General features: G+C 53.2%; 5 protein-coding genes and 1 non-coding gene across 6 annotated transcripts; 3 read left to right on the top strand and 3 right to left on the bottom strand.

Moving 5' to 3' along the window:
- Nucleotides 1-2,480: 2,480 nt before the first annotated feature.
- Nucleotides 2,481-4,051, top strand: SMAC4_05572 (uncharacterized protein). The gene is made up of 2 exons (XM_066090316.1): nt 2,481-3,485; nt 3,652-4,051. Exons 1-2 carry the CDS (start codon nt 2,549-2,551, stop codon nt 3,726-3,728), a joined length of 1,014 nt encoding a protein of 337 aa, XP_065945997.1. The 5' UTR covers nt 2,481-2,548; the 3' UTR covers nt 3,729-4,051.
- Nucleotides 4,052-4,086: 35 nt separating this feature from the next.
- On the bottom strand, nt 4,087-6,606 carry SMAC4_05571 (uncharacterized protein). The gene is made up of 3 exons (XM_024655729.2): nt 6,223-6,606; nt 5,790-6,150; nt 4,087-5,735 (listed from the first exon to the last, which is right to left on the bottom strand). The coding sequence occupies exons 1-3, from the start codon at nt 6,399-6,401 to the stop codon at nt 4,311-4,313; spliced, it is 1,965 nt and encodes a 654-aa protein (XP_024511570.2). The 5' UTR covers nt 6,402-6,606; the 3' UTR covers nt 4,087-4,310.
- A 705-nt stretch (nt 6,607-7,311) lies between these two features.
- On the top strand, nt 7,312-8,729 carry SMAC4_05570 (uncharacterized protein). The gene is made up of 5 exons (XM_066090315.1): nt 7,312-7,986; nt 8,064-8,081; nt 8,145-8,255; nt 8,391-8,509; nt 8,577-8,729. Exons 1-5 carry the CDS (start codon nt 7,668-7,670, stop codon nt 8,631-8,633), a joined length of 624 nt encoding a protein of 207 aa, XP_065945996.1. The 5' UTR covers nt 7,312-7,667; the 3' UTR covers nt 8,634-8,729.
- A 4-nt stretch (nt 8,730-8,733) lies between these two features.
- On the top strand, nt 8,734-10,159 carry SMAC4_05569 (uncharacterized protein; the record flags this gene model as incomplete). The annotated part of the gene is made up of 1 exon (XM_003349238.2): nt 8,734-10,159. The coding sequence occupies exon 1, from the start codon at nt 9,044-9,046 to the stop codon at nt 10,157-10,159; it is 1,116 nt and encodes a 371-aa protein (XP_003349286.1). The 5' UTR covers nt 8,734-9,043.
- Nucleotides 10,160-10,505: 346 nt separating this feature from the next.
- Nucleotides 10,506-10,594, bottom strand: SMAC4_13201. Its single transcript is given in 2 exon segments — nt 10,506-10,541; nt 10,558-10,594. It is a non-coding gene; the product is annotated as a tRNA-Phe (tRNA).
- Nucleotides 10,595-10,996: 402 nt separating this feature from the next.
- Nucleotides 10,997-14,090, bottom strand: SMAC4_05568 (uncharacterized protein; the record flags this gene model as incomplete). Its single annotated transcript, XM_003349237.2, has 3 exons — nt 10,997-11,078; nt 11,111-13,846; nt 13,933-14,090. 3 exons carry the CDS (start codon nt 14,088-14,090, stop codon nt 10,997-10,999), a joined length of 2,976 nt encoding a protein of 991 aa, XP_003349285.2.
- Nucleotides 14,091-14,496: the final 406 nt, after the last annotated feature.

Here is a 14,496-nt window from a genome sequence, read left to right as displayed (position 1 = left end):
CTTCCAATGGGAATGGGACGGGGAGTCATCGTCGAAGAGGGGTCGAGGTACGAAGTTACGAAGTTGCTCGCACCTACGATCTGCTCTGCGGCTGCTGTTTGGGAAGTCACTGGTGGGGAGAGATTGGCGAGGAGGCCGCGGATGAGCAGTCACGCGACTTGATGCAAGAGTCCATGAGACTTGGCCTGACCTGTCCTGACTGCCCTTTGCCGGGGCTTCCAGCTCAGCGGGAAAGAGCGAAGGAGGGGCCCACGTCCAATTCTTTGTTTCCAGTCTCCATCGTGGAAACGAAGTCAGCCTCAAGCTCCAATGCCGAATCTCAACGTTCCATGTCACCATTCTGAGCGGTGGTGACCAAATCTCAAAGATGGTAGCATCGTCGTTGACGTGATGAAGAAATTACCGGATGGTGATCTGCATATCTTTCCCCTTGCTGATTGACAACATCCAGCTCTTATCTGGCGTAGTCACAGCTCTTGATGAAGCTCATTGCCCATCTCGTCCACTCCATATCTAGATCCGGATTCCGGAAGTCGAGAGGTCGAGAAGTTGAAAGGACACCCACACCTCCCCTGTAAGCTGTGGGGAGCTGGAGGTCGTGAGATAAGTCTTTGTTATTAAGACTGTGCTTCACTTACACGAACTGGCCGAGAGCCTGCCCAGAGCTTCGCCAAGTCGACAACCAACACTGCCACCAAAATGTGGAATCTATGAAGCCAGTCCAGCTCCTCTGCCTTTTAATCTTCTCATCTGGGCCCTTGGCATTGATAAAATATGTGTTAGTCTCTTGAACTTTGGTTGCCGTATCTCTACCCAGCCAAGTTATCCCAAGATATGGCATCCGTGGTCATCGTGAAGATGTGGTTCACACAGGTGCACCTTTGGGCACCAGCACAGTCCGTTTAGATGCTCAATTGACAGGACCCAGCAATGCACCAATGCGGGTGACATCAGACCTCCCCACCTGCACGTCTCAGGGACTCCCGGTCGTTCTGCACTGTGGTGGTGCTTTTGCGGGGTATGGAGCACACACCCGGCGCCAAGCCTGTTGCAGTTTAGCGTCAATTACTTTCACACTTCCAGGCCTGCCGGATCGTCAATTCGCTTTCGAACCTTCTTGTCCATTCTCGAGAACCATCTTGGGTCAATGCAATTTCGTCGAGATAGCAATCCGGATGAAGCAATTCGGACGACGAGATCCATGAACCCGAAGGTCACGGCTAACAACTGCCGGGAACCCCCTTCATGTGACCATCCACGGCAGTCAACGGCAAGCAAGTGGAAGTTTCCGAACATCAGGCCAGATTCGAAACTTGTCCCCGCCCGTGACCGGATTCGTCAATTCGTCAAATCATCTTATCGCGGGTCCGTCCTTCCTTCGGTGTCAGGCAACCTGACCGGACCCTTCAGTGACTCAAATGGGGCCCTGTGAACAGCTTTGTCATCGAAGGGTCCAGAACTCGATACAGCCTCAACACCAGCCATTTCAACTATGGGTCTGTTGACTATACGAACCGGGTTTCAGTCATCAGCTGAAATGGACAGGTTGTCCAAAACACACATGTATCCCGTTGACGTGGAGACATCTTCGGGTTAAACCTCAAAACAACACTTGCGCAGATCGCATTGTGTCGGTTCGGCGTCGCGCCTTCTCGCCCGTCCGTTGATGACATGATTCTTTGCCGGCGCTGTTCTTGAGCCTCTTCGCGGATCAGGGGTAAAGGCAAACATTCGTCTTCTCGGGCATCGTTTGTTTACTTTGCCCCTGTTCATGTCTTGCCTGGCGAGCCTGGATACCATCTCCAGCAATGCGACGATGGTCCAGAACGGGATATCAAATGGCCTGATGACGGATCTCTTCCGAACTGCCACCGCACGATGCGCAAATAAATAACGCCCACCTGTACGATATAAAACAATTGAACCCCTACGGCCTTTCTCTCAGAGAGCCAACGAAATGACATATTTACTTTCACATTCCGGCTTTCTGCTTTCGTCGTACGGTTGTCGGTTTCCGCCGTGTGCTCTTTGGGGGTCGTCCGACATCGGCAAATCCGTCCGATAGTGGTGGTGCTTCAGTGAATGTCACCAGAGGATCAGTCACAGCATTCTGTTAGGTCAGCACCGTCTGATTCCCGAATTCGCACGTATATTGTGCGCAGCTTTCCCAGCCAAAGCACAGTCTCTATCTCATTCCGCACATGAACCTCCGTAGTGGCAAAAGATTTGTAATGCAGATCTTACATTTGTCGAAAACCTGCAGCGCCCAGAATCCCTCCAGTGAATTTCTAATCTCCTGCCCTATCCAATTGCAAATCCACCATCACAGTCATTCCTCGCTGTCTGTTTCTTATCGGAGTATCACACTCTTGCAATTCCGCGGGATCACAAGAAACAGAGACTCGATCTCGGAAACAACACCGACAAAGACTACACTTTCGTTTTCTTTTCCCCCAATTGCTGTCCCGAATAGCAGCAGCAAAAACGGGCCACTACATTTTCCAATTCTTCCCCAGATTGTCGTCGAACGACCCCGCCATCGACCACCATGTCGCCCATAACCCTCGATTTCTCATCGGACTTCAACCCCGCCATCACCACCGGCGCGGGGTCGTCGTCCTCCTCGACGCAACGAACCCTCCTCGTCGCTCCTCCCTCGGTTGCCTCCCACGAGGAGCGCATCAGCGCCCTCTTCACCACTTACCCCCGCGACACCACCGACCTGCACATGCTCGACCGTCTCGCCGCCGGCCTCGTCACCCTCCCCCAATCCACCTACGACCTGATCCTCGTCCTGACCGACCCGGACGGCAGCCGACACGCCGAGGCCTCGGCACTGCTCAGCAACCGCGCCGTGTGGGCGCTTCTTGTCCCCGCCCTCAAGGCCGGCGGCAAGCTGCGCAGCGAAGATGGTACCCTCGGCAGTAACACTATCACCCCCGAAGCCCGCGAAGCTGTACTAGCTGGTCTCGTCGCCGGGCCCGATGGTTTCACCAAGCCTGACTACGCAGAGGAGGAAGCCGTCCCTCTGCGCTTCGGGCTCAAGAGGAAGAACAACCCCAACGCTGTCCCCGTTGCGCCCATCAGCCAGCCTGTTGCCGCGCAAGTAGTCACCCCCGCCCCCGCAGGCGTCGGTTTCGTGACGCTCGACCTCGACGACGATCTCGATCTCGACGGCGAAGACGACGACGACGACGTAATCGACGAGGACACGCTCCTCACAGAAGCCGATCTCCGTCGTCCCATCCAGCAGCCGCCCGAGTGCCAGCCCAAGCCCGGCAAGAAGAGGAGGGCGTGCAAGGACTGCACGTGCGGACTGGCGGAGCGGCTGGAGGCCGAAGATAAGGCGCGCAGAGAGAAGGCGGACCAGGCGCTTAACACGCTTAAGCTCAAGAGCGAGGATTTGCTGGAGCTGGATCTGACGGTTCCCGGAAAGACGGGGAGCTGTGGTAGTTGTGCGCTGGGAGACGCTTTTAGGTGTGCTGGTATGTTTTTACCCCCTCCCCCTCTCTTCCTCCTTTCCCCTCTTCTTTCCTTTCCACTCGTTTCGCTCCCTTCCCTTGCCTCGTTCATCTACACGTAAACGTATACGTATACGTTTACATAAAAACAGCTGGGCATTTGCTAATCGATTATGTTAAAAAAAAACAGGCTGCCCATACCTAGGTCTCCCACCTTTCAAGGTTGGCGAGGAGGTGTCGATCCTTAACAACGCGCCGCAGTTTTAAAATGGAGGAAGGGAAAAAGTTGGATGCCAAAAAGAAGAAGTGGAACAAACGAGACAGTCAGCGCCTAACTACGACCACTGCTGCCAGCCCGAAGAAAGGCCTGACACACGACGATTTCGCAACAAGATACCCGGCTATGAAATTTGCTTTTTTAGATTCAGGATAGATACTCGTCCTGATATGGTCTTTACGTTATACGATGATCTTACACGATTGATTTGGGGGGCATGAGATTCGAGGATTGAGGAAGAATGTATGTGAGGTTTCACATCCTCTGGGAATGGTTTCAATATGCATTTCTAGTTTCACAATACGATGGTTTAGCATTGCTCCCATGCATTTATATCAAAACATGTGATTTGTATCTGCTATAAGCCATGTATGGACACTTGAAGATAGGCGCTGCCTCTGTATATGGTACGGATAGTCTACTTACGAACCTAAAAGTATTTTGTGGTATCAAGATATACCCAACGCAAAACCCATATTAGCTCGCTTGCCAACGATATACGTGTAGAAACGCCAAAAGTCTAATAATACCCAAATCAAATTTCACCCAAAAAGCTACCATATATCAATGTATCACGACCTTCCAGCTTGCCCACTAGAACTACTCTTCTCCGGCTTCTGCCCGTCCTCATCATCACTAGCATCACCAATGCTATACCTGCTATCCGCATGCGGATCCTCCGGCTTGCTCAAGTGCAAATCATCCAGCTCGCTCTCATCAAAATCCTGCGCCTCCACATCCCTTCTTCCACTCCTCTTATTCCTGAACCCTTCCAGTCCCTGGCCCCTTGTCCTACCACTGACATTCCCCTGACGAGACCCCGACGGATTGGTAGAAATACTATGTCTCTCGCCCGTAGCAACGCCCATGTACCCCTGCCCAGCCGTCTTCCTCCTGTCCTTCCAGACAAACCACCCCCAGATCGCCGCGGCAACGATGACGATCACCAATACAAGTTCGCCTGACTTGCGGTAGGCTTCCCACTTGGCCATCTCCAGCTTGGCCTTCTCGGCCGCCTGGTTGCTCGTGCTGTTCCCCGCTGCGCCGCCCACCGTGGTCTCGGGGAGCTTCTCCCCGTCAAGTCGCGAGTCTGTGGGCTGGCCGCCAATGCTGCTGATGTCCACGCCCATAAACCGGTCGAGCATGTCGCGCGTGCGCCGGGGGTAGTCGAATGGGGCCATGTGGCTGGAGTTGTAGAACAGCACGTAAGTAAGGTTGCGCGCCTGCTGCCAGAAGCCAGCGGGTTCGCCCTCGAAGGTCCAGTCGCGCCGGGTCGCCCAGGTTCCGGGGGTGAGCTCGAAGCCCTTGCCGCCGTTCCATTCCATGTTGGAGATCAACGCTTCGGTGCCCAGGTGGTTGCAGATGAGGTCTTCGGCGCCGGAGAAGAGCAGGATGGGAACGCCCGAGGAGAGGATGTCCGGCAGCAAGGTGATGGACGGCTTGGTCTTGGGGTGGAAGTTCAGGCCTACTTGGCCGTTGCACTCGGTCCAGCCCGTTGACTTGTTCTCGTTGATGTTGAGCGCCTTGATGACTTCCTTCTTGCGGAGGTAGGGGGTCACGCTCTTGAGGTCGGGAGGCCAGGCCATGCCGCACGAGGGGTAGTCGTCCTTTAGGCGGACGTCGTACATGTTGTAGCATTGAGGCTTACCGCTGGCGCCGACGCCGCCGGCGGTCTGTTGAAGCATGTCCTGCAGGATCTCTTCGCATTCCGTGTAGTCGATCTTGTCAGGGCTTTCGGTAATTTTTAGTTGGCAGAGGCGCTGTTGATTCTCGAGCCGAGTGGCGAGGTCGGTGCCCTTCTTGACGATACCCTTCTCGTAGGCGAACTGGAGGTAGGCTTCGTATTGCTCTTTGGGCGAGATCCAGCCGTTGCCGATGAGGAGACCCGCAAGGTTCCATTTATGATTAACGGGCCCAGCGTTCTTGTTGCGTTCGATAATGGCTTGAGCAATGTAGGGAATGTATTGACCGGCGTAGGACTCCCCGGCAATGTAGAGCTGAAAGTATGTTAGTTAAACGGTTGCAGCGCTCTGGGTGTACGTGCGACTTACATCGTCATGCTCATACTCGGGGAATAGAGCAAACCACCTCTCCAAAAAGGTGATAAAGTTGGACGCCATCTCGGTCAACTCGTGGATGTAAGCGTTGGTGTCGACATAACTGAAGCCAGTACCGACGGGGTTGTCGACAAACAAGACGTTGGCGAACTCGTTCCAAGCACCATCGTTGTATACCAAGGTGTTCTCGTCCTTCAGTCTGTAGGGGCCAATTTCCATCAATGCGCCATCCTCGGAACTGCAACCGGGACCACCATTCAGCCAGATAACGGTTCGTTGTTTGTTGGCGATATGTTTGTTCTGGAAGTGCCAGAAGAATAGGTTGCCGTTGTTTTCAGGGTTAACCTCGATATGTCTTGTGGGAATATGTCAGCCTGGGTGTTCTCCCACACCTTGAAATCCACCGAGGCAGCAACAGGGAACTTACCCAGCATGCATCTTCACCAGCGGACCGTCTGGTGCGCCTGGCAGATCATGGACAAAGTAATCGGCGGAGCCAGCAGCGGCAACGAAGCTAGACGCCCATGACAGGGTGAATGCCGCGATCAAGGTTGGCAGTCGTCTCCAGCTAGCCATGGACCGGCCAGCATTGGTGGTGGCAGCCATGATCACCAACTGGACTCAAGTCGCTGGGTTCAAGTTGTGGTGGGATGGGGATGGAGGAGGGGGGCAATTGTCGTAAGTTCGGCTACCTATCACCACCAACCACGTTCATTTGGGAGAATAGTAGACGGCCAACAACAACGGCAGAAGTGTTGTAGGAATTGGGAAAAGGTCGAGATGTTGCTGCTTTGAGACAGCATGAAACGGGAAAGAGGGAATCTGTCCTTGAACCATGCGCGGGATGAATGCCACTGCGGCACGGATAGTGGCGTTCCATCTCAGCTGGGCCTAACATGAGGCTTGTTAAGGGACCCTATTAGTGCTAAATGGGCGATCCTCGTACTGTGGCCTAACACACAGCTGGGGGACCTGGTCCTTCCTTGTCTTCCATGCAGTGCCTGCATCGTGGATGGCTCTGGACGCGCAAGCCGATTCCATTTCTCCATCATCTTTGAACTTTCCGGATGTGTCTCCTTCTTTCAACTTTCGTTACAAAGTCAATGTTGAAGTTTGATACCCAATTACCAGAGATATTTTGCCACGCACTCTTGAAGTCATCTTCTTACTGTACGCCGTTCAATCATGTATAGACCATTTCTGGAGTCTGCCTTGTGAGAACCTCTGGAGTCTCTCCAAGGTCTTCAGGCACCGCATCTGGACTTCAATAAGCCGCCCCTTATTCAGCCACTAAGACGACTTGACAGAGCGTGTCTTCGAAAACTTTACTCGCTGATTGACAAAGAGCACCTAAAATGAGCTAGTCTTACACACATCAATACCTCAAGGGAGAGTATCATGGATCCGGATAACGGCAAGACTTGAAGATAAGACCTGCCCAGACCAAAACAACCGAGCGATTGTCCGTCAGCACCGCTCATCTCGGCAGTCAGACGTGATTTACGTATATCCAATTGCAGAACTTTACACCGGCTGAGCAAGACGTGAAGTAGAGAAAGATGTAACCAGGCCATACTACGTCCGTCCCCGACCTCCACCCGGAATGCTAACACAAGAGAATGCGGGGCCGGCTTCCGACAACCGGGCCCGGATCACCGAACTGGATCACCGTTACGGCATGTCTTGGCACGGCCGGGGAAGAACCCCACCAAACTCATCAGAGCTCCACCAAGAAAATGTTAGTCCTGGCCTTGTGTAGATCGTCCAAACACTTACACACAACTTAACCCTCACTTTGGCCCTTTTTGATATTCTTGCATATTTGGGTCCCAGCACACAGTTTTTTTTATTCCTACTTCAGATACCACAGCAATGGCCGCCACAAAGAAGACCTACATCGTCGAGCACCTCGACGAGGAGCTGGGCCCCTGGTCCGAGCTCGAGTACCTCGCTATCGCCAAGGAATCGCAAGAAATCGGCTCCGAGTTCCATCTGACCTCCCTGCCTCTGGGCTTCAAGGTGCCCGCGGCGCTGGCTGCCGTGCCGGCCTTCAAGGCGGAGAACCGTGGTGTTGAGGAGATCTATGCTGCTGATAAGAGCCGGGTCTGCCTGCTGGATCCAGCGGCCAAGAAGGACTTGAGCCCGGAGGACGGCGAGACTTTTGATGTTTTCTTGTTTGGCGGTATTTTGGGTATGTTTTTCTTCCTTGATGTGGGATGAGGAAGGTTCTTGATAAGTAATGGATACTGACGATGTGTGGTTTTTTAGGCGATGACCCCCCGAGAGGTAAACTCACTCACTCCTAGAGATCGATACCTCAACGAGACAGGTAACTAACAACCAAAACAGACAGAACCTCTGAGCTCCGTAAGAAGGGTTTCGAGGGTCGCCGTCTCGGCCCCGTGCAGATGACCACTGACACTGCTGTCCGTGTCACTCGTCTTGTTGTTGAGGGCAAGAGTAAGTCACCCTCAGATGATCGCCTCATCATTTGACATCATTTCCTTGACTCTTATTTCTTTTCACCTCATAACTCTTCAAAGCCATCTCGGCAGAGTCATTTCCAGTTACGGGGTTGTTACTGACCTCTCCCAGCCCCCGTTGACAAGATCCCCTACGTCGACCACCCCGAGCTCAAGTTCAGCGAGCACGAGAGCACACAGATGCCCTTCCGTTATGTTACTGACAAGGAGGGCAAGCCAATCATGCCTGAGGTAAGTCCCTTCCTCAAAACCGCCAGTTCCCAGTCGGGTAACCATATCACTGACTTTCGGTTTCTAGGGCATGGTCGAGTTGATTAAGAACGACACTGACAAGGCTATCGACGACATGTTCTAAGTTGTTTATGCTTTGGATATCAGTGAAGAAAAGAGATAGAGTATATACCCAACTAAATTTGTTTATATGTTGCCCCCTCCGTTTCTGAGAAATTCCTGAAGGAAGTTTTTGTTCTCAGACCTCGGCCAGCTGTTGAGCTCCCATCTTTATCTTCGGCATGCGAATAAGCTTCAGCTACCTACTACCTAATAAGTACCCCAAGCGGGGTTCTCCCGTCTCTTCTGTTATCTTATCAAAAGCTGTCTAACCCCGCTGGGTATGAAACGGGGTCCAGTTGACTCGATCGGACGACCAAGGGTCCTGATATCTCGACGGCTTTCACACTTATATATCTCTCTTAGCCAACTCTTCACGTCAGACACTTCAACGGCTCACAGGTCAAGAAACATTTGACCAAACCATCCGCTAAAATGACAATCCCAAAACTGAACATCAACCCACCCCTCATCAACACACCCTGCCCCGCGGCTACCACCCTCGACGACCTCCTCGCCCTCTGGAACTGTCCATCCACCGGTGCCATAACCACCCGCACCTCGCTCATCTCCGGCTTCGACCATGACGACTCTAAAAATCTTTACGTCTTTTACGACTCCTCCTCCCATGCCGTCTCTTCAACCACCAACCCTTCTCCTTCCCAGACTACTTCAACCCAAAACGCCACCCTAAACTCCCTTGGCTACAGCCCCATTCACTTTACAACCTATCTAACCTACATCAACATTGTTGTCGACCGCTATTTGTCTCCCAACAGCCATAGCAAAACAATAATCATCTCCGTCACCGGCACTGCCTCAGAGGTAGCAATGTGCTACAGCGCGATTGCCCGTATGCAATCCAACATCTCATCATCATCATCATCATCATCATCATCAAACATTTCTCTGGCGATGGAAATCAACCTCTCCTGCCCCAACATCCCGCACCACCCTCCGCCCGCTTACTCCCGCGAGGCGCTGGCACGGTATCTCGATGATCTCGCTGAGGCTATCAGGTTCGACACGGTCCATCGGGGTTTACCAAGAATTCCCGTAGGGTTGAAGACGCCGCCGTATACTTACGAGACGCAGTTCCTGGGGTTGATGGAGGCGTTGGAGGCTTCGTCCACGATACGAGCGGTGCAAGAGGAGGAGAAGGGGGAAGATGAGGAGGAAGAGCAGGGATGTCCAATCACCTTCATAACAGCCACCAACACCCTAGGCAACTGTCTCGCTTTTACTGGCGATGGGTCAGAAGGAAAAGGGGCGTTACCAACGGAGTTAGGAACGGGAGGACTAGCCGGTGCCCCATTACATCCTTTGGCGCTGGGGAATGTCAAGACTCTCAGAAAAATGCTGGATGAGAGGGAGGAGAAGTTGGGGCATCGGGTGCAGATCATTGGTGTTGGAGGGGTGTTGGACACAGCAGGGTATAAGAGGATGAGGAAGGCGGGTGCGGACGTGGTCGGTTTGGCGAGCGGGTTGTTGTTGAAGGGGACGGAAGTGTTTGGGGAGATTGAGAGGGGGTTGGGGGAGAGTGGGTGGTGATGAGGTTGGGTGAAGATCGAGGAGGGGAGAGAGGGCGGGATAGGGAAGCTGTGAGGAACTGAAAACCAGAGGGAGATAATGAAACAGTGTTGGGTTGGTTGGCATGACTCCTTTTGTTGACAGTAGCAAGCGTGTTAGGATGGTTGGATCCACAACAATTAAGTACTTGTAGTTTGTAACGTTGTTGTACAAAAAGGCATGTGTTTGGGGTTTGAAGCATTTTGGGTCAAGATCTTCCAGTCCACCACAAAAGTAAGAAAGTGTTAACCTAAAACGAGACGATTCAGCTCAACATCAACCAAAAAGAAAAGGCACAAATAGGAAACATGCAAAAAGAAGAATGCGTTGCGGTTTGTGTGGATCGAACACACGACCTTCAGATTTATGAGTGAAGTGGACTTCAGTCTGACGCTCTCCCAACTGAGCTAAACCCGCATTGATATTAGAGTGGTTTTGCAGTTCCATATAAGTAGACCAGTTTGCTGAACTTCCTGGTCCTGCCTCAGTGTCGAGGATAACCATCACCACCAACCATCTTGACTGACTGACTGACTGACTGACTGACTGCAACATATTCTTTTGGCCGAATATTTTTCTGTGCGTGAGGTAGGAGTAGCTCAGACACTCGGACGATCTCACCTTATTCATGCTTGTCACGGTGGGTGCACAAGTGTTGCATCCCCGTCAATCATCATATTAAGTCCACCGGCTTCATCCCTCTCCCGCCATCCCCCATCCTACTTACAACTAGCAGTACAGACATCACTATCGTTACCGGTTCCGGTTTCGATACAAATACCCCGTCCCCTACTTAACTCGCTCCCGGTTCCAGTTCCGTCAGATCCACCGTGACATGCTGCCGCCTAGGCCTTCGCGGTATCTGTCCCACGAAAAGTCGTCCCTCCTCCTCCTCCTCCTCCTCCTCCTCGTCCTCCTCAGGCACCCCCTTACCCACTACCCCCCCCAGCCTGCCCAGCCTGAGCTTGCCCCTGACTCCCAGACCCAGAAGCCCCAGAAGCCACAGAGGTAGCCCCACCGCCACTGGGAACAGCAGTAGCACTAGACGACGAGCTCTTCGTCTTCCTCCTCACCGGCTGATAAACATCATTGAAATTCATCGACACGCCCAAAAACCGCATATCGACATCTGGTTGGTACGCCAAATCTCCCAATAGGATCTGCAACCTCGTCTTAAAGTTGGCTCCTAGCTGTTTCAACCGGTCCTGCAGCGCCGGGAACTCACTCTTAACTGCCCCTGCGTCACCGCCAGTGGCCGAGGAGTCGTTGTAGTCGTATGGCGGATCGAGGTCCATCGAGTCAGCCATGGATGCAGCTTGGGAATCTGCTCGGTCGCGCGTCGTGGTAGTGTTTCGGGTGCCGCCGCGGTGCGAGTAAATGAGTCCGGCCGTCTCCTTCTCCTGACGTCTCGTAAAGTCGGAGACGGACCAGCTGTAGAGACCATCCACGCTGTCTCTGTAGGCGAGCATGGTCCGGAGGAGCTCGCTGAGTTGGACCATGTAGGAGTTGCGGTCTTCGTCTGTGGTGGAGGGTGGTGCGCCGGTAGGGTCCGAGCCTGTCTGCGGGTACTGCCGCCGTTTGGCGCCTAGGAGGCCCTTGTGTGTGATGGAGGTGAGGTATTTGGTGTGGGCGGTTATTAGGTCGTCGAGCGTGCAGTTCTCCTTATGGATGTTTTTCTGGAGTTCAGTCCAGCTGCTTTCGATAACCTCGAAGAGGATGTAGTACTGTAGTTGGCCGACGAAATGGACCATCTCGGCGAGAACACCCCTGGTGCTTTTCCAAGTTTGAAGCACCTTCTCGTCCGACGTCTGGAGAACGCCGCGCGCGCCAGTCATGCACTTGCGCCACGTAGAGGCAAGGGCAAATTCAACACGCTTGATACGCCAGAGGAAGTTGAACACCTTGAGGTACTGTCGGTTCCCCCATTCGGTGACAACGACGTCCACGGGTGCGTCAATCTTGTACTCGAGCGTGAAGCAGTCCCAGCCGATATCGCCATGGCTGAGCTGAAGCATGCGTGCATCCAGGCGATTCGTGATTTCCGGATCGTCATATTGAGCGTTTGAGCCTCGAATAGCATGCTCAAGCTGCGCAGTGAGAGTGTGTCGATATTGGGCACCCGCTGGTCGGTCCAGGTTAGGGGCCAATGACTCCATCAACAGAGCAATGAAATCACCCTGGCCCAACAGGATGTAACGCTTCAGCGCCTCGAGATGATCGAAGACACGGAACTGATCGTTTAGAAGATGCATAAGGTGGCTCATGGTCTCCCTATGGGCCTCGTCGATCCAGGCTTCCAGGGTAGTTGTGTCGCCATACTTGAGCTCCCTGGATGCCTTTTTACTGTACTCTTCCACCCATTTGTGATCACCGCAGCTGTGGCGGATGAAGTTAAGGGACTTTCCGATGAGGAAAACCTTTTTGGAGAAGTTTTCCGTTATAATGGTCGGAATCATGTTCTCAACAAGCTCATACTTGGAGTTCCAGACACTCATTTGGCCCTTAGCTTTGGCGTCTTTCCTCTCCTCGTCATGAGGGTTCTGTTCCCGAACAAAGAATTCCATATGAGGATCAAGGAGCTCTCCATCATAAATCCAGCGGCGTAGGATATCGTAGAACGGGCGAGTCACATCAACAAGCAACCGTTCAGCGAAAGCAGCCACAACAGGGTCGCCGTGTGACGACGAAAAGCTGTGAATCAGAGTGATCAACTGTCCACCATGCTTATTTTTGCTCTCTTCCGCGATCAGAGACATGAGGCGTAAGCCCATGGTTGCCTCTCGTGTCCATACCACACATCGCTTGAGCGTAACACCGGTTTTCCCAATGCCGCCACGGGGAGCAGACTCATCGAGCTCAGAGAGAGCACGGCGAATCTGCGTCTCCAGGGTAGCCACCAAGGTCAGATATGACCGAAGCTCCTTGCTGATGGCAGCTCGTAGACTTTGCCCCAATAGGCCGTTTGCCGGCGTCTTGGTAAACTCATTGAGCCCTCTGTAGAGCAGTGAAGGCTCGGCCAGTGTGTTGAGAAGAGAGATGATAGGAATAGGAAGCGTTGGTGGTAGCTTCAACGTTGTGTCGTTGAGAAAAGGCAGAGTTGCCGACGAGAGGCCTTGCAAGGTGAAGGGCAGGTCCCTTAATAATGCCGGCTCCGAAGGGTCGTGTGCCACCTCCTTCTCGTCTCTTGAAGCAGGACCAGCCTGGTGACTCTGGGTAGGCGTATGACCTTGGTCTCTACCATGTCTTGGCCTTTCCGGGGGAACATTGTGAGATCCCTCTAGTGAAGGGGCATCCTCCATCACCTCCTCATCCTGAACCTCTTCATATGCTGGGATCCTGGGTTCGACAGGCCATGCTGCCGGTTGGGAAGGTCTTAGAAGCTGGGGTGGAGGTGTTTGCGCCTGGATCTGAGGCTGGAACTGAGGGTCGAAATGGGGCTGTTGTTGCGGAAGCGGGCTTAAAGGCAGGGGCTCATTGGGATCTGGCGAGTCCGAGAGCTGGTATAGAAAGTAGAGGATCGCCCACTTCTGGTTGAGAACGGGGAGGGATAGTAGTCGGGTATAGAGGTGGGAGAAGCGCAGTGCCTGGGTTGGGTTTCCTTGGATCAACTTCCTCTTGATCAAATCGGAGGCATTGTTAACGTCCGCATCGTAGCTTGGCGAGGAGGGTCTGGTTGGGTAGAAACACCAAAGAGTTAGCCATTGTTTGTTTTGTTATGGCCCATAGCCCAATGCCGTTGCTGGAGCAATCCCTACTGTTCGAGGAGGGCCTTGACGGCTGACGCATAGTCATCGTGTCGAAGCTCGGCGGTATGGTCGTCTTCGTAGGGGTTTTCGGGGATCAGGTGGGTTATGAGGCTGTCGATGGCGCTGGAGATCTTTTGGGCTCGGTGATCCTGCTGTCGGCTAGCCATTGTTGCATTGTCTGGGGGTGGTGGTGGAATTGGCGGCGGCGTCTAGTTGTATTATTATGCCCATCACATCTTCCTTATCCAGCTTTCCCTTGCTTGCTCGGATCTTGTAAAACAAATGATGCAAAGTGGTAGCGCAGGTGGGTTTGTGGTGTTGCCGGCCGGAAGAGAGGACGCGCTACAAGACGCGACAAACGGTGATGGTGTTGATCTTGTTGGTTCAGAGTTCCTTAAAATGTCTTGGTCGGGAGCTTTGCTTTGTTGGAGCTCTTCCATCTGAACCTCCAGCTATCCTTCCAGCGCTCCCAGCTCCCTGAACAATTGCTCTATAGGCGGCAGGCATTACCCCAACTTGGGGACGGGAGGGGCGCCGGTATTGTTAAGCTGAAGATGGGAAGGCACTTGTCGC

This window comes from Sordaria macrospora, chromosome 2 (genome assembly GCF_033870435.1).
Source record: "Sordaria macrospora chromosome 2, complete sequence".
Classification (NCBI taxonomy): domain Eukaryota; kingdom Fungi; phylum Ascomycota; class Sordariomycetes; order Sordariales; family Sordariaceae; genus Sordaria; species Sordaria macrospora.
The sequence above is the reverse complement of the archived record's forward strand: the minus strand, read 5'-3'. Positions and strand labels throughout refer to the sequence as shown.

What these genes read in the sequence shown, in the direction of transcription:
- SMAC4_05571 (XM_024655729.2), bottom strand. Translation starts at nt 6,401, where the DNA reads ATGGCTGCCACCACCAATGCTGGCCGGTCCATGGCTAGCTGGAGACGA. An exon ending in CTGGTGAAGATGCATGCTGG is followed by an intron (nt 6,151 to 6,222) that starts GTAAGTTCCCTG and finishes TATTCCCACAAG; the next exon opens with ACATATCGAGGTTAACCCTG. An exon ending in CCGAGTATGAGCATGACGAT is followed by an intron (nt 5,736 to 5,789) that starts GTAAGTCGCACG and finishes ACATACTTTCAG; the next exon opens with CTCTACATTGCCGGGGAGTC.
- SMAC4_05570 (XM_066090315.1), top strand. Translation starts at nt 7,668, where the DNA reads ATGGCCGCCACAAAGAAGACCTACATCGTCGAGCACCTCGACGAGGAG. An exon ending in TCTTGTTGTTGAGGGCAAGA is followed by an intron (nt 8,256 to 8,390) that starts GTAAGTCACCCT and finishes GACCTCTCCCAG; the next exon opens with CCCCCGTTGACAAGATCCCC. An exon ending in GCAAGCCAATCATGCCTGAG is followed by an intron (nt 8,510 to 8,576) that starts GTAAGTCCCTTC and finishes TTCGGTTTCTAG; the next exon opens with GGCATGGTCGAGTTGATTAA.
- SMAC4_05572 (XM_066090316.1), top strand. Translation starts at nt 2,549, where the DNA reads ATGTCGCCCATAACCCTCGATTTCTCATCGGACTTCAACCCCGCCATC. An exon ending in AGACGCTTTTAGGTGTGCTG is followed by an intron (nt 3,486 to 3,651) that starts GTATGTTTTTAC and finishes AAAAAAAAACAG; the next exon opens with GCTGCCCATACCTAGGTCTC.